General features: G+C 41.1%; 1 protein-coding gene across 1 annotated transcript in view; it reads right to left on the bottom strand.

The window, feature by feature from the left end:
• Positions 1-744: 744 nt before the first annotated feature.
• Positions 745-24,395, bottom strand: part of ANKFY1 (ankyrin repeat and FYVE domain containing 1) — a 34,517-nt gene continuing 10,866 nt past the window's right edge. Inside the window, exons 5-25 of the mRNA XM_032200672.1 lie at positions 24,258-24,381; positions 22,771-22,920; positions 21,853-22,018; positions 19,930-20,134; positions 19,120-19,188; positions 18,207-18,406; positions 17,618-17,715; positions 17,013-17,235; positions 15,801-15,899; positions 14,390-14,543; positions 12,977-13,145; positions 12,307-12,425; positions 11,786-11,942; positions 9,125-9,325; positions 7,890-8,066; positions 7,316-7,463; positions 6,967-7,057; positions 5,972-6,096; positions 5,619-5,765; positions 5,051-5,141; positions 745-4,594 (exon numbers count right to left, since the gene is read on the bottom strand). Coding sequence (XP_032056563.1) covers positions 4,462-4,594; positions 5,051-5,141; positions 5,619-5,765; positions 5,972-6,096; positions 6,967-7,057; positions 7,316-7,463; positions 7,890-8,066; positions 9,125-9,325; positions 11,786-11,942; positions 12,307-12,425; positions 12,977-13,145; positions 14,390-14,543; positions 15,801-15,899; positions 17,013-17,235; positions 17,618-17,715; positions 18,207-18,406; positions 19,120-19,188; positions 19,930-20,134; positions 21,853-22,018; positions 22,771-22,920; positions 24,258-24,381 — 3,046 coding nt within the window. The 3' untranslated portion in view covers positions 745-4,461. The remainder of the gene's footprint in view (positions 4,595-5,050; positions 5,142-5,618; positions 5,766-5,971; positions 6,097-6,966; positions 7,058-7,315; positions 7,464-7,889; positions 8,067-9,124; positions 9,326-11,785; positions 11,943-12,306; positions 12,426-12,976; positions 13,146-14,389; positions 14,544-15,800; positions 15,900-17,012; positions 17,236-17,617; positions 17,716-18,206; positions 18,407-19,119; positions 19,189-19,929; positions 20,135-21,852; positions 22,019-22,770; positions 22,921-24,257; positions 24,382-24,395) is intronic.

Genomic DNA, 24,395 nt, shown 5'->3' with positions numbered 1-24,395 from the left:
ATAAGTCATCTATTAAAGCAAACAAGGAGACTCCCTTACTGACCTGAAGTGCTCCAAGATTATCTTATTTCTACTATTCTACTTCAAAAGCTCAGCTAAACTCTCCTGGGGGAGGGAATTACACAGGGTCAAGTAAACGGAGACAACGCTTAATAAAGCTCACAACACCTCTATTAGCTGTACTTAAGTGTTTTTTTTTTTGTTTTTTTTTTATTAATAAGACTAATGCATCACAACCTCAGAATGTTTTGGTTGGTCTTGCTACTGCTACTTTCCTTTTTCTGGAGCAAAGCGACAGCAATTGCATGCTCTGAGAAAGAGGAGGTGCCTGCCAGTTCTTGACTGAACGCCCAAACAAATGCTGCTTAGAGGCAGCTTGGCTCAGCGTGTCCATTTAAGTGCATCTGGGCTGAGCAGCTCAGTCAGCAGAACAGCTCTGGCCTGTAGGAAGTTGGGATTGTTTTAAGGATTATAGGTATGTCTTCTATAAGGCATTCAAGATGACTTACATGGTATAAACTAGGAGAACACCAGACCTCGTCAGCCAGAAGGACACTGTAGCAGTTAAACAGCATGGGAATAAACAACCTAGAATAACTTCAGAACAGAGAATAAGTTGTCATGCCTGATTGGGTGTTGTATCTCTAGCTTTCCTCATGGGTTGTCAGCCTCAGTAACCATAACATGGGGCGGGGCAGCTGTCTCCACAAGAGAAAATACTTTCTTAGCAAGGTTTCCACCTCATGATGCATTATCTAAGTATGCATTTTATTACAAGTAGAATCATTACACAACAAAGTAATGCATATTGGAAAAATACATTTTTACAATGACTCCAGACAAACATTGCAGATAAAATGCCATTGTTCTAAGACTTCCTTTTCTATTCAACAGAGGGTATTAGAAGGTTCGGTTACTTTTTAATCACTTATACATGCTTTGATTGAACGGAGTTTGCTGCAGTATTCAACTCTGCCGGTTAAAGGAAAAAAAAGGAGTTGCCTACTAACATTTGATCTACAAGAAAAAAAATCCAGCCGTGGCCTCCCTTGTTGTTAGGTGTTAATTTATAAGCACTATGTGAGAAGTTGTACAAGCCATTGATCTCCAGCACAGGAAGTCATTAAGGCATCTGTCAGCTTTTAGCAAGCAACTCACCACGCTCTGTTAGTACCTTTAACACTAACATTCTCACTCCACTTAGTGGTGTGAAACAGTGATTACGCCTTCCTCAGATAGATACACAAATTAAAATTTAAGCCAGACCACATTTTGTGCTTGTATAAAAGTGCTGGATGACTACAATCAAAAGGAATCCAGACTCGGAACAAAAAGCTACATTATGAACTACCACAGACTTTCCATCTAGCCCTGTTGAAGTGCCTTAAGCCTGGTTTGACAGCATCTCTTTCCAGGGACAGAAAGTTTGTTTTCTTTATACCCTTTTGTTCAATGCTTGGCAGACTCAAGTCTCAAGTTATAAGACACCGCTTAAAGACAGCGGGGATAAGAGGGGTGGGGTTTTTGGTCACAACTGCAGTATGCTACAAAAAGGAAGTGCATTTGCTTATGGAGCTAGAAATGTGTTGACCACTACTAAATTACCAAGTGCCTCCATTCACATCTGTACTCTGCAGTGGAGCATTGCCAGCAAAACTCCAAAAAGAATCTCAGAGATCTGAGCTTTGGACCAATACTTGGCAGACTGCATAAAGGACTGACCCCACCGGTTGTTTGGCAGGGTCGGTCTCTTTAGCTAGTTAGAACTAGAAGAAGAAAACTAAAATGGGGTTTTGGTTCAAGTTGTGAGGCTTTTCCCCTTTAACTATGACAGAAAGCAAGCTATTGAGAATTGGCTGTAAGGAAACTATCACAAAGGCACTTTAAAAATGATCAGATTTGCTGGATTTAGTTGCTTTGAAATTGATGAATGCTTCAGGCTGTCTATTAGCTTATCAATAACCGTAACTTTCCTTGCAGACTTCAGTAAGAAAGATAAAGCTAGCAGAATACTGGCTGGAAAGGACAAATGGAGCATTAAGTACAGTTTCCCAGATCCTCGTCAAAGTTTCAAGCAGTCTTATTTCATATTCTACTTTTAAAAAGATCAACCAGCCAGCCTTCAAGACACATTCAGTTAAGCTGAATCTTCACAAGATCTGCATTTTTAAAAACATTTAAAAAGCTATTTAATCTGTTGGAATAGAGCCACTGTTCCCTTGAACCTTCCATCAGGGAAGTCACTGAAAAGGTCAAATTTAAGTGCTTTAGCAATTTCGCATTGTGCAGCTTTCCAATTAAGTTCAAGTCCATCAGCTGCAGCCCTGGAAGAACGCTCTTCTATCACTATGTTCAGTCTTTCAGTCACTTACTACTTCACAGCATCGCAGCTCCAAGCCAGGAAGGAAGTTAACGTGTTATCATGGGATGTGTTATAGCCAAGAATTCTGAGGCCTACCACACTCTATCCATCACTATCTTTCATTGCTAGAGACTTGCAGTCAATGGTATTTTGAAACACAGAAAGACATGGACTAGAAGTACAATCTTTTCCACAATCTATTCCACTCAAAAAAAAAAAAAAAAAAAAAGCTTTAGCTTGCAGTTTAATGCTTCAGACACCATTATTTACCATCTCATTCATCTCAGCCTAAAATGCAGTTGACAACAAAATGACAGATGCATCATTTATATTAGGATTTGTGTTACACAGACCAGTTGCATTACCCAGGGCGTTCTATTGGAACATGCCAGCAGCAGACATAAAATAGTGAGGCAAATTTGTATTGCATCATCCATTAGTCTTTTCTAGTGTTACAAGAGTGAGATTCCAGTTACAATATCTGCATATTGGAAGATTGAAGTGCGGATCAAATGAAGTTGATGTGAAATTCATTGTGCAAATGACAGTGTTTATACCCTTTCCCATAATTTTTTGTACAAGTTTGAGAAAAACCCTCAGGCAAGTCTCCTATAAAAGCAGCAGTCTGGTTTATCATCATCTCATCTTACTCTTAAGACTGACAAGTCAGTATTCCAAACAGAGCAACGTGTCATCATCTTTTCCATACTGCACACCTCATGTGCCAGTCCATAAGTAAACGTACCAGTTCATGGAACAGAGATGAGGAATGCCAAGTTGAGTCTAAACTTGATTTATCTCTTGGGATGAAAAAAAAAAACTTAACATGCCATGTACTTTTGCTTAAGCACACATTTTCTTCTGACAAGCCTTTGCCCACCAAACCACAACCCTGTTTATCAGCAAAGTGATTTCCTGTTTACCTAGAAAATGTGGTGTAGGAGTTTCAGATTCAGCATGTTTAAGAGAACATGACCAGCTTCGATTAAAACACAGCAACTTAATCCAGAATTCTTCCTTCAAGGCCAGAGGCTTTACGTTAATAGGAAACCTCCAAATATGCTCCCACTTGCTGGCAACCCTGCTGAGACTGAACCCAAATTTAATGCTTAAAGGTGCAGCACATTCTACACTGGTAGGGTTATTGGCTCTTCTGCAGCAGTTAACCAGGGTCTTTAAACCAAAGGAAAGTGCTACTCTCCCTCACGGGATTCATAATGCACTTCAGCATTTATTGCTGTATTGCGAGTTAGATTACTCAACCAGTTTTAGTGTTTCTCCATTTAGCATAAGCTTAGGCCTTTCAGCACATTTAAGGTCATTCACACAAGTTTTATGACTTGGAAGGACTAGCAAGGTAGATATGAAAGTGCAACAAGGTAGGCTCTGACAGCTCTAGCAGGTACGAGCAAGAGTATTTACTGGTTAAACAATCTTGCACTTCTCTTGAACATGCTAACACTAATGAGGAGGTATCAAGATGTGGATCTGCAATTCTGACTGCTTTGCATCAGATGTTGTAAAGCTTTCTGTTGTAAGGCCACAATTCTTGAGCTATGCTTAGAACTAACTCCCATTTTTGAAGTTTCTTGAAATGAACAGTGGTTGTAACAGCTCAGCCTAGCTTCACAAGAAGTCTTCTCTAGAGAAAGGGAACGTTAATCTTTAAGACAAAGCAAAGAAAGATACCTGGTTACCCTGAAACTTAATGCCATCTCTACTAAGCAGCCTGAAAGCAACAGGACTTAATAGAGTTGCTCAGTGCAAAGCACCATATCAAGGACAGACCTGTTTTATGTCAACTCAAACACCAGCCTTACATTTCAGCTTCCATACCCCACTGCAACTAGAAGAGGGTCTAAATTCTCTTGTCACTTGGTTTCAACAATCCACTCGAATTCCTAGTGAAGTCTATCACAGCCCAATACATTTACAGTCATACAAAGTCATTTATACCGGAATATATCATAACAGGGTCCTTAATTAGTTGAGTCTATTGCAGAAGACATGTATAGGCCTCCTCTTCCCTATCCAGAGGGCTTGTAAGCACAGCTGCTGTCAGGAGAACTGACCAGGAATCCCTTTGCTTCCACAGCATACTAGGAAACTCCTCCCAGAGTCAGGACATCAAAGCAGATGTTGCAAACTCGAACTGGCTTGTTCAGATCAAATTTTATGATAGGAATCTCCTTTGTTGAGCACTTATGGCAGAGCAGGCGTCCACAGTGTCGGCTGTTGAAAGAAGAGGGGTAGGAGAGAAGTGAGCTCTCCTTGCAGTAAACACCAGGGTTTTATTGCTTGATATCCTTTATCAATGACAGCATCATTAAAAAGGTAGAGTAGCAAGTGAAATGATATGTTTTTGTCACCTCTTTCAGAGCAAGTCAGCCCCACTAATGAAAATAGGCATTGAAGTCATCTATTCTATTACAGGAACTTTGACATGACTTCTAATTTCCAGCAAATCCAGAATATTTTAAGTGCACAAACTGCTTAAGATACGACTTAAGCCAGAGCACAAGCTAGACCCAAGTTAACTAAATCAGGGTGGAATAACTCAACTGGATTACTGGTTATACACCTACATTAAGATGAAGGCTTTCTAAAGCACCAGAAGGAACAAGCCTAGCAACATTTGGAATGGGAATCTGTTTCCTTGTAAGCACAGCAAGATGTGTCACACATTACCAGTGATGCTTTCTTGTTGTGACTCCAAATTTGGCAGTGCATTCGTAGCAGTTGGAGCCATCACACCAGGGAGGTTCTTTTGTCAGCATATCTGTTAAGAGGTAAAAACGTACAGGCAAAATGGGCTCTGACGCCTCCTAAGTATACTGTAAGATTAAGGGGAAATTTCCCACAGCTTTAGGTAATACTCAGTATAATTGATTCACTTGCAGTAGCTGCCATCTTGTTTGTTGAAGATGTAGTCACTGCGATGAATACAGTACAAGTTATAAAGCAGCATCTAGCTTTAAGCTACATTTGACTACTATACCAGCCAGCATTCCCCGTGAACATTGCTTCATTTTTCTGGAAGGATGGAGAGGTCTGATAGGGCTGCACTGGACAATTTCTCAGTTTATCGTTAGAAAATGAGTATTTCTACCTCTCATTTAAGCACTAGAATACTCAGAAGTTCAGCCTGTCTGGAATTAGTGTCATCTAAATCAGCTGTCCAGAGTTCTTTTTCTTTATCTAGGAATCTCAGAATCGTAAGCTAAACCACCTTCCAACCATAGCAAGCAGTACTTACCCAGTAATCTAAAGAGAAGCTGTTTTGTAGCAACTTGGTAGTTGAAGATATTTACTCCCTGATTATTGTTAACTCCAAGACGAGCTCCAGCTCTCACTATTGCACGGCACAAGTTAGCATTTCCCTTCATATAAGCCAAGAGAAGCACTGAAAAAAATAAAAGCCAGGCATGTCAGAGCTAATGGAGTGGAGGCAGTGTTATTTTACTTAGTCCAGAACAGGAGAGTTTCAGCGCAATGTTTGCATCTTTCTGTATTTAACATACTACTGCCAACTAGTGCAGCTTTAAAATGACATATCAGTAATATGACTTGAGTGACTTTCAAGCTTAATAGCCGTTCAGTCGCACCTACCTGTGTTTCCTTCAGCATCAGGTTTGTCTAGAGGGTATTCTGGCATGCACTCCAAGAAGAGATCACAGATAGCTGCTGCGTTATCTTTTCCGTATTGTCCCAAAATATGCATTGGTGATTGGCCTCTGGGGAAAGGAGTTTATTATCTCAATCAAAGTCTGTTTGCAACTACAGTTACTCATCCAACTAGCCATCATCTTTCAGAAACTGGTTCACACTTAAACAATGCTACACTTCACACATATACACCTCAGAACCTCATATACAGCTGCCTACTTTATGCATGCCAAGAAGGAGTTAATATCTATACTGTTTACACACAGCATTGTCTGTGCACTTCACTGTGAAAGTGGTGTACAAATAAAAACAAAACATTTGGCTTTGGTTATAGAATCGTAATATCCTGAGTTGGAAGGGACCCACAAGGATCAGCGTCCAACTCCTGGCTCCACACAGGACATCCTAAAATGTAAACTGTATGTCTGAGGGCATTGTCCAAATGCTTCTTGAACTCTGGCAGGCTTGGTGCTACGACCACTTTCCTGGGGAGCCTGTTTCAGTGCCCAACTGCACTCTCAGTGAGGAACCTTTTTCTAATATCCAACCCAACCCACCCCTGTCCCAGCTCCACACCGTTCCCTCGGGTTCTGTTGCTGTCCCCTGAGACCAGAGCTCAGCGCCTGCCCCTCTGCTCCCCTCGTGAGGGAGCTGCAGGCTGTCATGAGTCTCCTTTTCTGTAAGTTGAACAAACCAAGGGACCTCAGCTCTTCCTCATACATCTTGCCCTCTAGATCCTTCACCATCTTTCTTGCCCTTTCAGACACTCTCTAGAAGTTTTATGTCCTTCTCATGCTGTGGTACCTAAAATTGCATGCAGTACTTGAGTAAAACAATCACTTCCCTCAATCAGCTCACTATGCTATATAGTATCCACTCACACCAGCACACATTTTAAATAAATCATTCTTTTAGCCTATTAAGACTACAGTAGTTACCTAACATTAAAGGCTTCAGCATCTACATTGCACTCTGTGAGGAGGACCCGGATATTGTTTAGACGGCCGTGCATCACTGCCAGATGAAGAGCTGAAAAGTAGAAGAGAAGCTTCAAGAATTTGCGTAGTTCATGTCAGCAGTAATTACACCCTGATAAAATTAAGTGGTCCCTTTCTACTTCCCCACCTCCCCTCTCCAAAGCTCCTTCCACCAGCTTTGATTTCTTGGATTTTCCCCTTATTCTTTAAGAAGTGAGCCCATTCAATGGGCTCTTTCTACCAGCAGGAGACATTAGTAGCAGGCCTACTGAAGTTTTGTACATCTACTTGTTAAACTTTAGAAATTTACCATTGTTTCCATTTTCATCTACAGCTGCAAAGTCTACTCCATTCTCCAGAAGGACTGAACAAATTGTGGGCAAATCTTGCTGAGCTGCTAAGTGAAGAGCAGTCTGACGATGCTTTGTCAGTTCATTCACCTGGGCACCTGCAAGCAGCTGTCAAGATGCAAGAAGGAATATGTTCAATGTTTTCAGGGCTATGAGCCAACATTTTCTTTCTGAATGAAGCCCTCAAGACTTCACTGCACAGAAATATTTCTAGGCCTCCACCCAATATACACAATAAATATATACACTGAGCTGCCGCATCTTGTGTACACGTTCTGATCTGCAGCAACTGTAAAGTAAGGTTCCTGCTTTACACTGAGCCACATCAGTGACTGCTGTAAATCAAACATATTCATACAAAAGCCACTGATGCAGCTCAGCTGACAATCTGAGCCAAGCTAACTTCATGCAAGACAGAGTTCTGCTTCAGAAGTAGCACCACCCTCAGCTGACTTCTCCAGCCTATAAGCAATCTGCATTAAAGCAGAATATGTATTTCTAAGCAGAAGGGAACAGTGATTCTCCAGTACGTACCAAATTACGCACAATGATCTCTGAGCCAGCTTGTACAGCCAGGTGGAGAGGTGTGAGTTTGGATGCATCCTGGACGCGAGAATTTACATTAGCATGTACACTTATCAGGAACAGCACACTCTCAATGTCAGAGTTCTGAACAGCTACATGCAGAAAATTTCGGCCTTTGTTATCCACCTGTGGCAAAGAGGACAAAACAAAACCCCTGTTATTTCTGTAGAACAGCAGAGTTATGCACAGAACACACTTCTACCAAGACGTACAATACTTACTCCCTCTACCTGATGTAAACTGTACTCCTGTTCCTTTTGCTGCTTGGCATTAGAGACTTACTTATGTCACTAGCAAACACACTGAACTAAGAAATTATCAGCTGCATGGGCTCACTCTAGTCTGCTTCAAACCCCTTTATTTCTAGTTTAACCTTGTCATTTCTTGACAACACACTGGAGAGTATTACAAGCAGCTTTTGTAGCTATTTTGTAGCTATTAGCTTTTGTACTAAGTATGGAGCAACAGTTGATGATAAACTCAATTAAATGAGATGAACTTCAGTCAATCTGGCAGTAACTGCAGAAGGAAGCAACACACAATTCTGCCACACTAATGCAAAATATGCTCTTTTTTTGGCTAAATGCCAAGGGCATGCTGTTCATCTTTGTCCTGAGCTGATGTTAAAGCATATTCAGAACTGGCTGTGTATGTGATACATCTGAAACATGGATACAAGAGCTCCCTAAGCACTCTAGTAATCACTAGTAATTAAACTTACAGTGTAGGAAGAAATTCCTGAACAGCTGCCTGAAGTGTCACACTAGAAGTCTGAAGATACAGTTGGAGGTTTTCCAGTTCATCAGTGCAGTGTTAACACATATTATTCAATTATTACAGGACAGTTTGTTTTGGATAGCTTTATGAGAGCTAGGTCATACATTGTGATGTGCTATTACAGAAACAAGACATGCGAGTAGTTAGAACTTTCTCCTCATATTCCTCTGCCCGTACCTCAGTTTAGTACTGACAAGGTTTGATGAAACACTAACCATCGACATTCTCACTCGCACATAGCATGTGCCTATCTAGTTTCCTAATAAATCCTGCCATAGAAAATTGAAGTTTGGCAAACATTGTGACATATAAAGCCACAAAATACAGCAGAACTTGCTTGTGGAACACCTGTCACTGTAGACTTGTACAGCAAGAAGACCAGTATGCTTTAAATGCTCCCAGTTTACCTGTTCAGCAGCTCCTGGCTCCCTCTTCAAAATTGCTTCAGCCGCCTTGTTATTTTTATACGTCATCGCACATGCAAAGGGAGTCATTCCTTGTCTGTCACGCACATTTAGCTTAATTTCTGGATGTGAAATCATAAGCTGAATTATAACATTATGTTGATTGCTAATGGCGACATGGATTGGAGTTCTTCCTTCTGCATCCTAGAAGGAGACCATGAAGTTTATTACATGCAGATGCAGCAATAAACAAATCTTTCCCATGTCTGAAAAACAAAGGAAGCTTTTTGCTTAGTTCTTGTGACATACCCAGTAGCCTTCAGCTGGGACAGAAAGCACTTGCAGTGGGAGCTCACATCCACAATGTGAGGCAAATTGGTATTTGCTCCTCCAAATAGGCTGACCTCAATCCCCTGTGTTATATAGCCTTTTAAGTAGCTCAGGGTAACTTTTGCCATGCAGCCAGACATTTTGGGGGCAGAGATGAGCATACATTCATGACAGTAGGCAAGCATGCTAAGAGAATGCTTTAAACTAATATTAGTTATTTTTATGTTAACACCTTATATTATTAAAATTTTGTAGATTTTATTTTTAACTGAAAGAACAATGTACAAAAATAGTATTCAAATCTGACGTATCATTTCCATACATTCATCAGTGCAGATATTTCCCTGGCTTGACTCTCAGGTACTTATGCTAAGTTTTCTGAAAGAAGCTTGACACTTGGAAGTTCACTCACTGAAAAATGTTAAGTGTTCGGCATGTTTGTTATGCAAACAGTACAGTCTATCAAATTCAAATAAGGCCTTTAATCATTTGCATTAAGAAAGAGTTTACAGCCACAGCAGCTTTGTGACTGTTCTGTTGCTCTTTAATGCCACTTTCAACAGCATCAGCACCTGGAAATGCTACACATTTATTTCTTTTGTTGCGATTTGTCTAGCTTCTATTTAAGGACTACTGTATGATCAAGAATTCTGAAGTGTAGCTCACAATTGCTTCACCTTGGTTTATTTGATAGCAGGAAATGCTTCCCAGATAAACTAGCAGTCCAATATTCTGGAGTTTTACACTACAGCTGATCTAATGACCAGTTGCTGCAGCATACAGCCCTACTCCTACCCTTCATTCACACTAAGAACAGAAGAGTCCAACTTGGATCATAACATCACAAAAAAAAACAAAAACAAAAACACACAAAAAAACACAGAATCACAGAATTTCTAGGTTGGAATTGACCTCAAGATCATCGAGTCCAACCTCCAACCTAACGCTAGCAGTCCCCACTAAACCATATCCCTAAGCTCTACATCTAAACGTCTTTTGAAGACTTCCAGGGATGGTGACTCCACCACTTCCCTGGGCAGCCTGTTCCAATGCCTCACAACCCTTTCAGTGAAGAAGTTCTTCCTAACATCTAACCTAAAACTCCCCTGGCTCAACTTAAGCCCATTCCCCCTCGTCCTGTCACCAGGCACGTGGGAGAACAGACCAACCCCCACCTCGCTACAGCCTCCCTTGAGGTACCCATAGAGAGCGATAAGGTCGCCCCTGAGCCTCCTCTTCTCCAGGCTGAACAAGCCCAGCTCCCTCAGCCGCTCCTCGTAGGACTTGTTCTCCAGGCCCCTCACCAGCTTCGTCGCCCTTCTCTGCACCCGCTCAAGCACCTCCATGTCCTTCTTGTAGCGAGGGGCCCAAAACTGAACACAGTACTCGAGGTGCGGCCTCACCAGAGCTGAGTACAGGGGGACGATCACCTCCCTAGCCCTGCTGGTCACGCTGTTCCTGATACAAGCCAGGATGCCGTTGGCCTTCTTGGCCACCTGAGCACACTGCTGGCTCATATTCAGCCGACTATCCACCATCACTCCCAGGTCCTTCTCTGCCTGGCAGCTCTCCAACCATTCCTCTCCCAGCCTGTAGCTCTGCTTGGGGTTATTGCGCCCCAGGTGCAGGACCCGGCGCTTGGCCTTGTTGAACTTCATGCAGTTGACCTCAGCCCATCGGTGCAGCCTATCCAGATCCTCCTGCAGAGCCTTCCTACCCTCAAGCAGATCGACACACACACCTAACTTGGTGTCATCTGCAAACTTACTGAGGGTGCACTCAATGCCCTCATCCAGATCATCAATGAAGATATTAAAGAGGACCGGCCCCAGCACCGAGCCCTGGGGGACACCACTAGTGACTGGCCTCCAACTGGACTTGGCTCCATTCACCACGACTCTTTGGGCCCGGCTATCCAGCCAGTTTCTAACCCAACGAAGCGTGCGCCAGTCCAAGCTAAGAGCAGCCAGTTTCTTGAGGAGAATGCTGTGGGAGACGGTGTCAAAAGCCTTGCTGAAGTCAAGGTAGACCACATCCACAGCCTTTTCCTCATCCACCCAGCGCGTCACTAGCATTATAAGAAGTTTTTTTGTATCACTGTTTTCCTTCACTATGGCTTCCTGAAGGAACCATACATGTAGACAGATGACTACCAGACCTGGTAACAAGGGACAGGAAAAGAGCAGAACTGCAGCCAGTCCTTGTACTAGCTCAGTCATACCAGTAGGCTGTTCTTTGTCTATGAAGCAAAATACACAGGTAAGGGAGATTTGTTTTCACTGTATTGAAGTTAAAGAACCAGCTTCGAAGAAATTGCACCATTTTAATACGTACCTGAGCATTGACATTGGCACCAAACTCCAAAAGGCACTGGATCACTTCTTCTAGACCCCAGCAGGCTGCCAGGTGTAGGGGCGTCTGTCCATCATGAGCTTCTTCTTCTCCCTCTCCATTAGGGCCTGGCTTTCTGGGACTGTTCACATCACAGCCACTAAGAGAAGCACAACACAGTCAATTTAATACATTTCATCTTGACTTAAACAGTTCCAAACAAAGGTCAGAGAAAGATTTCCACAAGGGCTGATTCAGCATCTGCTAACACATCCTATATAAACACAAACTCCTACTTTTAATTTGACTCATCATCAAGAACATGACAATTTAGATAATATTATGTGTCTGTGTCTTCAATACTAGTCAGGATTCCATAAGTGCCATTCACTCACCAGAAGTCTAATGAAGCACACACCTGTTACTGACTCAAAATAGCATTCGATCACATTAGGAAAATAAGTACAAGCACATTAGAAAGTTTGCATTTGGGAGGGGGAGGGGAAAGGTAGGGAGTGTCTGACCTGCGAATAAGAAAGCATGCTATTTGTTCACTGTTTTCATCAATAGCTCTATGAAGAAGAGTTTGTAAGCATCCACTCGGTCCTGATCCCCAGCAGGTGGAATCACAGCCATGTCTAACCTGGAAGGAAAAGCACAACGAAGCAAGTGAAGTTTTCAATATGAAGTAGTAGGAGTCTGCTGGAGATAACATTTATTAGGAGTCATAAGGAAGTTTGACTAAGTTTCCTCCTGGATTACATCTGAATAGAACCTAATTTTAAAAGGAATAAGGGTGAGCCTTTAAAGGCCTTGATGGAACTTTAAGATGCAATAAAATCCAGGTTCGTAGATGTTCTGTTTTACTCAAGAAGCTGGTCAGTACACAAGCCAGGCATGCTACAGCCTGATGCTTTTGGTAAATCCTTTATCTGTTTTGCAGCATCAGGAATCCAGATGGCTTATTCGATGTTATTATAGTGGCTGTGAGGTATTTGGGTACGTAAGCTACAGTGTTTATAAAAGATTACCCGAAAAAAAGGAACTTCTGGTGAAGGAAAACCTCTAGAAGTTAAATAGTATAGGACTACTCTGTTCTTTTCAGGCATTTGAATTCATTTCTGCTGGTGAGACCTTTGCCACTAGTGAGATACTCAAAGAACATGACTAAATTAAGTCAACTAACAGTCTTACCAGAGTTGACGCAATATCTTCCAGGTTATTTTCTAAGGCAAGCCACAAAGGAGGATTTCCTTTTTCATCTGGCACAGACATATCTGCTCCCCTGGTACAAATAGCATCAACCACAAGAGGGAGCTGGTTTTTTATAGCTAGCTGTAATGCAGTTTCTCCATCCTGTGTTCTGCAATAGGTATAGTTTAAAGCATGTTACTACCCCATTAAAGAGTTAGATCTCTGTTACAGTAAATTCTTGGCTTTTCCAGTAAATATCTCCACATTTTTATTTTTGCTGTGGTAATATGTTTAGTCAGGCAAACCTACCATGTTAGGTTTTCACTGCAGCTATGTAGTTTACCTTTTTTTCCCCCTTTAATAGCAAAGGACTGACTTCTTAAGTTTGAGAACCGTGTTAAGGTTCTTGGTCCAGAGTTACCTCCCTTTCCTTAATTACAGCCATTGTTTGAACAGAGTTCCCTTTACCTAACATCACAGAATGTAACATGTTTATCTGCACTGTGGTAACACTTCAAATGGTTGATAAATACCAACTGTTAAAGAACTGAAGTTAGTTAACCCTATTAGGCAGTTTGTCCCCTTGATACTCATTAGGCATAGCTAGCCAAATTTCAAAGACTGCCTGTCAGTCATGTAAGCACATAAACGTTTTGTTAAGTCTAGTATCAGTTGTCTAGAGATACTCATGAGACTAGTTCTATCTGAACTTTGTTGTTGGGACTACATCTAATTAGTTTAGACAGCAGAACACATGCAGCTCCAACAAGCTGGCAAATAGATGAGACTACAATATGAGCAGATAGTATAGATCAGACAGTACCATGGCTCTAGGAATTGAGTCTGTTACAGAAGATTGTAGTCTACCTAGAGCCAAATTTCCCTCTGCAGCTTCAACTGGACTGATGGAGCTGTATGTAGACCCATGTTCACATAGGATCCCCAGCATTAACTAGTGCCATAAAAAGGGTCATATCCAGAACTGTGCACAAACAAATCTCAAAGGCAAATTTCAAGCCTCTATATACAATCTTAGAATACCCTGATTTGGAAGGGACCCACAACAATCATCAAGTCCAACTCCTGGCTCTGCACAGGACCACCCAAAGACCAAACCGCATGTCTGAGAACACTGTCCAAACACTTTTTCAACTCCAGCAGGCTTGGTGTCCCGACCACTTCCCGGGGCAGCCTGTTCCAGTGCCCAACCACCCACTGGTGAAGGACCTTTTCCTAGTGTCCAGTCTGAACCTCCCTTGACACAGCTTCATGCTGTTCTCTTGGGTCCTATCACAAGTCAGCATGGAGAAGAGAGCAGCATCTCCCCTTTTGCTCCTTCTTGTGAGCAAGGCAGTCATCACACCTGCTGCTAAATATATACCCTGTTCAGTGTTGTATCAGTTAAGATCTTACCTGACATTTATATCTGCCTGATGTTCCAGCAGGAAGAGTGCACTCTTACTATCCTGTCTCTGTATTGCCATATGTAGTAGAGTCTGTCCGTCTGACATCGTGTCATTGATGGATGCCCCAGATCCAAGCAGCTGAGCTGCTATTGTGTGCATGCCTGAAGAGTTACAGCTCATTAGTATTTTGCCTTCAGTTCTATAAAATAGACACCCTCTGAAGCATAAAAAATAAAACTTCGAGCTTTCAGTTTCAATAATTACAAAAAAGTGATGTATTGAATCAGCGTAGAACCTACTAAAATACACACACATGAGCTAAGCCAACTCATGACTCTACCCAGCTTAAAAATGCATTTACAGACCTGTCAAATACTGGTTACTGATTCCTTTTGGCCTTGCTTTAAGAAAAAAGTTATGGTATGATACACAGATTCCCCGTTAGTTTTGCCAACCTAAACTTAATATGGTCCTCCACGACCACACCTAGCATAATAATACTTCATACCACCTCAGACTTTTGTCCAGCAATCATATTAGCTTTTAGTATTACGTTCATAAGCCATTCACATGAATATTATTGTATTTAGGTATTTAGCTTAGTCCTTCCTTACCTCACAGGTGGATCAGGACAATGTTAAGGATAAAGGTATGTTTGTTTCCTTTCATTGGAAATGGAAGAAAAAACAAGAGCCTTGAGAGTAAAGATGTTTGTTACACATGGATGACATCTAGTACTTTTGTGCAAAGCACTTCATTAAGCTTTCTGCCTCATCTCTTAAGCCCAAGATATGAGCAGGCATTCCCCACACAGCTACTGTCTCCAGCTCAGTAGGACCACACTGATCCAGTGGTGACCACACAACCACTCTCATATGGGCATAACCTAGTATGGTAGAAGCACCACTTGTCTGCAAACATCTGTTTTTCCACAAAACATTCCCCTTCACATTTCAGAGAAGAAAATCTTCTGAAGTTGTATTCCAAGTTCCATTCCACTTCACAGCTACTTAACGTAGCTCACCTTCCCTTAGTACTAGAAGCTGGATAATACATTAATGTTGACCTTTACAGAGTTAACCGTGAAGAGACAATATAAATGGATACAAATGAAAACCACCGGAAGTTCGCAGTGGTACAATTCTACACAACTTCAAGTACAGTTGTAGGCAAGAGGCTTCAGGCTATCCCCTGCTGAACAAGTGAAGCTGTATGGCTGGAAATCTATTGGCAAGCCAGATGTGAACATCATTTTAGAAGCTAAACAATCATCTAAAGCTCTCCTTGACAGCTTTTCATTAGCAGCACAAGCCAGGCCATGAATACACAACAACCACTGGCTTGTCCCAAAAATCTCACTCACATCATAGCTCCTTCATCATAGTAAAGTTTATCTATCTTGTTCGATAGGCACATACCTGTCCAAAGAGCCAATCCCAGCACAGTCTGGTCCCTCGAGTCCTTTAGACTAAAGTCAGGAATGATTTGCAAGTTATTGGTAGCATGAAGAGCATTAGCTAGGAAAAAAAAAAAAATCATTCCATTAGAGCATTCTTGTATTTGACCTGCAGTTGCAGACTGAAGGTTGCAGGAGTAGCAGTGTCAAATTTTGAAGTGCCATAGAATCATTTAGGTTGGAAAAGACCTTTAAGGTCATCAAGTCTAACCAACCACCTAACACTAGAAGTCCACTGCTAAACCATTTCCCTAAAAGCAGAATGTTCCTTTAGTCAGTCATCTTGAAAGATCTCTTCCTGAGCAAGTTACTTTCAATTTCCTAGGTGTTAATGTTGCTTGTGAAGACCAATACTACCTAATCTTAACACTTATACTAAAAACCATCCAACATTCTGACTAAGATGCTTAACCTGCTTCCCTTGCTATCTGTTTCTAAACAGACACTTACCCAAAGCTCTGAGAACGAAGACCTCACTGTAAGCTATACTGCAATATGGTGGCAGCATCTTTCCTTCTCAGCTCCCTGGGATGGAGGATATTCTCCCCAATTCACCTATTCTCTCCAAATGCCATCTCTGGTAGGAGATAAAATTAATAGCTGAAGCAAGGTCTATTTCACTTCCTGGTGCTGTACAGGAAAAGCTGAACTAGTAGCATCTAACAAATACCCCAGGTCCCTTAAGTGTAGAACTGTCATCTACCAGTTTTTCAGTATTTGCAACTCAACTCTGTCTCAGTTCTAGTACTACTCTGTACAAAACCATCTTACTGAGAATTGAAGGAGGCAGAAGTCTCACCACAGAAAGATGCCTTTATCTGTATTCAATTCCTGCATTTACCTGAACCATATACTTGGACAAGGAGAGAAAGGGAATCTCAGTTGTACAGTCAGAATACAACCTGGGGCTAAAATTCAAGTCCATTATGTACAGTGGAAAGTTTGGAGAAATCAGTAATAGAGACTATTAAGAGCAAGTTAATTTTCTAGTCTCAACAAGCAGGCGATTTGAGTTTTAAGACAACTGTTTAACCAGTCTTGTTAATTGTTCTACTTAAACAAGGTTTACAGGAAAGCATGTTTGATTAGTAGCTTGTCGAAACACAGTTTAGATGGCATCTTGACATACCAATATGCTAAAGCATCAATATAGTTTGAACTAGTAAAACTTTACCTTTTTGTTCCAGGATGACTGATACCACATCTGGGTGATTGTGAGCAATAGCCATGTGAAGGGGAGTTTGCAGATAAACATTCTCTGCTGTTGGAGAAGACGCATCCTTCTGACCATGCGCTGCTTCAGCAGTCTGGATGTTTGGATTGGCTCCTTGTTGCAGAAGTTCTGCTGTCAGGTTTGCTAGGCCATGCCTACAGGCAGTATGCAGTGGTGTTTCTCCCTTAAACAAACGGGGGACTAGGTTAACAGCTGGAGAAACCAGAAAGATAGCTTTTCAACTACTATGCCCACAAATGGGTGTGAAAAAACTTAAGCGCTAGTAGTTGAAGCTTTTTCAGACCTTCAGCTACATGAGTTAACGTATACTAAGGACTTTATTACAACAAGCATTGAAGAAAGTTAAACTTGCAATGCTGCTAGAACAGTGCTAGAACTGTTATACTACAGTTGTCTGATCACTAGTAAATACCTGAAAACCTGCAGAAGGCTCAGCAGATGTTTAAACTTGCTTTAAGCTAGGGTTAGCAACAAAGATCTCTGCCATCTTATTTGTGAAAGGAAATAAGGGAATTTTCAGACAGTCTAGAAGTTTCTGTTTTTACCCATTTGTTTTGGTGGTTGACTTTCGCTCCATGAGTTGCTAGGAAGAGAGAAGCTGCCTCATTTCCTGCACCAGCTGCCCTCTGAAGCAAGCAGTTCCCTAAAGAAAAACACAAATACTATTAGAGTACTATTGCAACCATACCTTGACACTAAAAGTGTTAGTTAGCACATTCCCCACTACCTTAAAACATTGAAGCTTGAAGCCAAAAAAGAAAATCCTACCTGTTAGTAATGCCTTTGAAATGCTGGACTGTCACATACACTATTTAGTAGTTACACATTTTGAAACTGTAAAGAGGACGTTAGGACCTAGCAAGGAGTCCAGATTTTCTGTCACTTCCTGCAGGTCAAGTTCTGCTCACAACCTGTCAGTCAGTGTTCCTGCTCTGGGTAAAGATATTACCACCTACCCATGCCATTCATTACGCAGCAATAACCGTCAAAACTTCATTCAGCTCCACAAACATTTTTGCCTAGTTCCACGCTATTTGGACAGGCTGGAGTAATTTGGACCACAGAGTGCAGCCAACACTAGGCAGTTAACTCACAAGCCTTCCACCTACACGGGAATACAAACCTCTGTTTTACCTGTTACTGTGTCTGGAGCATCTGTATTGCTGCCTCGTTGGATCAGCCTTGCTGCAAAACTGTTCTCATCGAACGAAGTTCCATTTACAACAGGGGCATCCTCAAAAGGGTTTACAGATTGATCAGACGATACAGTGATATACTGAACCGCAAGCCACAGAGCTGTGCTTCCCTCATGATCCTTCAGCTCCAGGTCTAGTCTAAAAGTAAGAGTTAATATTCCTCAACTTATGCCTTAGAAAGTGGTCCCAGATGCTGCTTAAGTTTCAAGTGTCTGAAAAGCTGTACTAGTTTATTCAATACCTCACTGACAACTTCTGCTTACTTAAAAACTTCCAAAGTAACTGGAGCTACAGTAGGATTTGTGAATACTCTGAAACAAGCAAGATGCCTTTTATTGACTACAAAATTTAAGCCCATGACTCTTAAGAGAAGTGTGGTCTTGCTAGATTTGGCTTGTAACAAACTGTCTCAAACAGGCAAGTCCTCTTTTAAGTAACATACAAGAACTGTAAAGTCAACGATGGAAAAACTGAATTAAATGAAGTATTTTGCTTCCTGTCCCTATAACGTCACACGTGATAGCTTTAAGCATAATCCAAGTTGAACTCAAGACTTAAAATGTCTGATTATATTCTTATTACTCTTTTTGGCTCCACTACAAATGAAGATATTGCCACATTTCATCTAGCTCTCTTAGAAAAACACTGAGATGCAGTTTGCTTCCTCTTTACAGGAGGTTAAACTTGCTTGGCTTCTGCCATCTCAAGTTACGCAGAGCCTTCACAGTTTTGCATCTCTAGGCTACTGCTAGCCTCATGATACAACAAAAAGGTCTAAAGAGCTGTTAAACAGTTTTCATACCTTCACTGAAATAGGTGCTCAGTGTATTTTACATGTAAGCAGAACTTACTGTTTGCACTGGAGAAGCTGACTGAATACAGGTTCATTCCTGACCACAACCGACACATGTAATGGGGTCCTGCAATTGGAGCAAAGTACAGTTACATCAATAAATGAGGCATTTAAGATTTGTCTGTGCTTGCCAACATGCCCCTATCATTTATGGTGCTAACCTTCACCTCTGCTTTCAGGTGAAGAGCCCTAGTACATCCTGACAGAAAAGCAAGCTTCCATTACAGTGGGTATGGTTCCAGTGGATTTAGTAGTTAGCAACCCTTTACCCTAATAGAAGAGATAATCTTCAAGGAAAGAGCACAGAAGCCTGACTTACCCAAATTGAGTAGCTAATATACTCTGAGGTTTCTACACCATTTTATGTACTTGTTTACCAGTCCAATGTAACCTCTAAAGCAGTTTAAAGACCCTACACTTCTGATAAACACACTGCACATATTGGCTATTTCAGATAGTATTGACAGCTTTGAGGAGGCAGATTTTTAGGAATGTCATTTGTCATCGTGGTTAGCTTACTTTACTGTTCAGTGATCCAATAAAGGCAAAAAACTGCTTGCCATCTGTTCCAGCAGTCAACTCACCCCCCAGCTTTCTATAGGGAAAATTGGTCATGACAGTGTACCGTTCAGCCTGCAACAGCTTCTGCTCTGGGTGCTACCTGCAGGTCTCAAACTGAAGTAAATGACTTCACCTTCCCTGCTTCCACCATCACCTGAGACCTGAGAAGGTTCCCAGTGGGCTGTACCTAACAGCTGCAGTGTTATCTGTTAAACCGGTAGCAGACTTTACCCCGTCCAGTATTTACCTTCCTTTGCTGTCTTGCATATTTGGATTGGCTCCTGCCTGTAGGAGGGATTCTGCTATCTGTGCCATCTCTGCCATGACATCTGGCAAATGCTTCTTGGGGCTGTACGATGCCACAAGGTGCAGAGGGGTCTCCTGGTCTCCCAGCGTAGCAGCATTCACACGGGCACCATTTTTAATGAGAAAGTTTGCAGCAAATTTATCTCCTTTTGTGAAAAAGGATAAAGTTATTTATGGATACACTGTGAACCCTCTACGTTCTAAATAAGCCTAGAAAATGGATACGTGACTTCCTTCTATATGATACAATCATTCCAATAGAACAGTCTGCTTTTAGAACACCTTAGTAATAGATAATTTCAGGAACACTCCACTGCAAAGCCAGGATTAAGATATTTCATAACTCTCTCTCCCTTTTGTGTTTTGCCCTGAGGTTACATGCAACTCAAGTTCACGCACTAGTTCACTTGGTATGGTGATACTAAGTTTGTTAGTTTCTGTGTCACTGCAGCTTTAATGCACAACCAGGCAAGTTGTGAGACTACCCACAGTTCTGAATGAAAGGTACTATTCCTATTCCAGGGCAGTCAGAAGAATGCAGAAGTTAGTTGCAATCTGTTCAGTGATGCTATATAAACAAACGGTAATGCAGTCATTGATCTTGAAAACGTAGGCCCCCATGAAGTAACAGCTTCAACAGCCAGGACCTATCGTGAAAGGCATTCCTAAGAAATCTTTCCTTAGATCTTTTCAGAAGTCAGAACTTAGGCCTGCTTCAAGGTGCACAAGACCTTGAACTTGAAACAAGACATCCAGAATGCCTTCAGCATATTACTAGTTTCCCTTATTCCAAATACTAGTTTGAGTACATGCATTCATAAGTTTTTGTCCTGACAGCAAGAACAGACAACAAAGAAAACTGCCTGAAAAAGCAGCACAGATTGCTGTCATCTTTGGCATCAAGAAGTAAAATCCAATTCCCCCCCAAATTCCTTATCCGATATTCCCTCACTCTTTAGTGATCAGAAATAAGAATCACGTGGCAAGTTCAGACAATTTGCTTAAGCTCCATTTCCAGAACACGACTGTTAACAGTGATCGACTCACTGAAGCTTTTGTTACTGAAAAGCAAGCATTCTCAGAGCTCTAGCTTAGACTGAAAGCAGACATTAGAAGTGGAACACAAATGCTGGTATTAAGAGAAGCCTGCTGCAAACTTTTCAGTGCTGCAGCCACCACAACACTGACCTATGCCTAGAAGACCTCCTACTCCTGCTGCTGAAGCTTCATTCACCGGACCAGACTCCAGCACTACCCTGTTTAGATATGCAGGAGATTAAAGGAAGAAGTTGCAAGCTGCACTGAGCTAACAAAATTTAAATTTGTAGATATTTAGATTTGCCTAGCACGTCCCTCTGCTCCTCATCTTTTTCCAGAGGGTTTTTCCTCCCCTCTAACTGCTGTTCAGTAGGGAGAAGTCCCTTGCTGTTAACAGTGATCAGTTAGAAGCAGATGCAGCATCTGCTTCATGTTTAGAAGGCTTCATCTTCATTTATAGCTAGGTTGACCATGCTTGATTCAACCATTTGTCAGGGACATTAAGTGAGTTGCTGCATTAAAATACTATCTGCATCTCCCTGTATTTTTTCCTTCAGAATAAAATACTCTACTAGGATTGCTTCTTGATGTCATGTAGTACAAGTTTAATGCAACAGCCAGCAGGCTAGCTTTTAGATCCTAAAAACAAAAAGACTAAGAAACACACCTTTTTTTATAAGTTTAGCAAAAAGAAATAGGACGATATTTATCTGTGACTACAGGTTTCTAACTAAAGTGTCAGCTACAGAGAGAGAAAAATAGACTACGGAATATATATTCCACACTGGAACTGCAAGTTAAAGAGCGTCATATCCTGTTTACTTACCTCTTTGGATGGCTTTGTGCAATAGACTCCAGCCTTTCTTGTCTGCCCTATCTACATCAGCCTTGTAGTTGACCAGTGTAGTTGCAATACTCTCCAGTCTTTGGGAGAGGGCTAAATCCAAAGCAAGATCTCCATTTTGATCCAGTTCATTAAGCTTTCCAGGAAGCTACAACACAAATTTAACCAGATGACACTAGTTAAACAGGTATGCTCAACAGCCCAACATAACATTGTTAACAGCCCATTTCAACTACCGTAAGAGTAGACCTTCAACTCTAATTCTAAATGCCAGTGCTGCATTTAGGTAAGCACACTTTATACAGGAAATAATCAGACAGCTAGCAGAGTCACCAAATGCAAGTCTAAGCAGAAGACTGTTCAATGAGAAAACAGGAGCTCTACCTACAAGTCTTGTTTAACTCGCAGGAAGCAAGACTGGCAGTTGTAAAGATTCTGCCTATCTAGGCACAGTCAACATGGTAATAGGAAGAATTCTTCAAGTATTCCTTTTTAAGATGTCTCAAATCCTAAAATGTGCTGGACAGCTTATTTGCTAGTTTAGAATATTCATCTGAACACAACAGATGCCTGTTCAAAGAAATAATGCTTACTGAACTACCACGAAGTAGCAAAGTTTACTAAGCCATGCACGTCTGAAGTCGCGTGGTATAAATATCATGTATTGATTTTATTTAAAACATCTTGCATGCAATGGATTACATCAGAAGTGTTGACTCACTTCTTAATTATGTCTTTATAGAGCCTTTATCATTCAGCCTCTATTACAGCCATAAAAGTAGCTACAATAATAAACATACAAGTAAGAATTGGTGACAGAAATAGCTTACACTACCAGTCAGAAACTAGTTATTTAAAACACGGAGTTACAGAAGACAGTAAAAGTTAGTCTTACTATACCTGTGAATCCATCTCAATAAGATATAAGAAGACTACATCTTCTCTCTCAACTTTAATAGCCTTATGCAAAGGATATTCTGTCTTCGATTTGAACATTTTATACAATAACTGAGCACTCATACTACTGAAGTCTTCTTTACGCAAGTCATCCTAGAACCAATAAAAAAACAAAGGGTAAGCAGTATTTTTGTTTTGTTTATAAACAAGGCATTGCACAATGCTATTACGAAATTCACAAAACAAGCTCAGTTAAAAGCTCCATTTTGATAACATGCTCAACATTACAAAAAGCAGGAACAATCCAAGATATCCTGTTAAGACTAGGAGGAAACACTGAGAGGAAGTCTTACATTTTAGTTTTGAGATCTGGTACAGTGAGGTATTTTTCCTCCCTGTTGTGACAGGCACAGAAAACAAGCATTTTACCATCCATTACAGTAGATAAACATCTAGTTCCTAAAGTAATTCTCTATCTGGACTCTAGTCACAGATTAGTATTAAGCCTTATTGTCAAAGGAGCTATTGAGGAATGACAACTCCATGTAAGTTTGAAACTTGATCTCTGAGCACAAAGCAGTATCTACATCTGACCTCTGGATGTCTTATGCTGTCTTAAGATATAGAATAACCTAAATCCTCATACACCAGTCTGCTGTTGGCAAACAGACTTATTTTAGAGACTAATCCATTACACAATTAATCAAGGTTTCCTTAAAACATCAGAGCAAATGGAACTTCCAAGTCAGTTGCAAGATTGCTTGCCACTCCCCCTGCTAGAGAAGATAAACTCTCTCCTGGCTTGGCTCTTACTTACAAGGATTATTTTTAGAAGTAAATGCAGGCCTGGGATTTGTAATCTTATATAGACAGGGACCAAACTATGGGTGAACCTCTGAACAATTTAGAGTCCAGATTTGTTAATACAACCCTCTTGCCTATCGCAATGGCTTTGGTTTGTCTCATGTTTATGAAAGAGGCTTTTGACAGTGAACAAAACAACTCTTCAGGCTACAAGCTACTTCCCCCTGCCCATCAAGACATTTATACAAAGATGGACAAGGGACATAACCTCCAGAGACAACAATGAAAAAAACTTAGGGGAATAGCCATTTAATGTACATTGTTTCAAAAATAATTATGATTTAACACTGTATAAAATACTAAATAATGCACTGCCAAAAGCAGCATATTATGAAGATAAGTAAGAAAGAGGGGAAGGGAAAGTGATTCCTGTCTCAAGAAAAGCCCCTTCACTCACACTTAATATTCTGACCCCTTGAAAAACCTAAGGGTCAGGGCAACAGGTTGCCTTAGTCACTGAAAAGGCATCAGGAATCCATGTAATCCCTATCCCAGCTGGAATGCTTGAATGGTAGCATACAAAGACAAATTTCTGAGGTTAGACAGCACAGTAAGTGAAGTTCTAGTGCTTAAGTTTCTATTCTCTGTAAACATTTTTCCTTTTGCTTCCTTCTAGCAGTACTTACCCAGTGACTAGCAATTATCTCTGCACAATAATTGAGAAGAGTGCTAGCATTCAGCTCCTCAGCAGTCTGATAGAAACGAATGCAGTTCCTGACATTAACTAGTGACATAACTCCTTTTTCACATCTGTCAAAATAGGG

This window comes from Aythya fuligula, chromosome 20 (genome assembly GCF_009819795.1).
Source record: "Aythya fuligula isolate bAytFul2 chromosome 20, bAytFul2.pri, whole genome shotgun sequence".
Classification (NCBI taxonomy): Eukaryota; Metazoa; Chordata; class Aves; order Anseriformes; family Anatidae; genus Aythya; species Aythya fuligula.
This window is presented reverse-complemented; position numbering and strand designations above follow the sequence as displayed.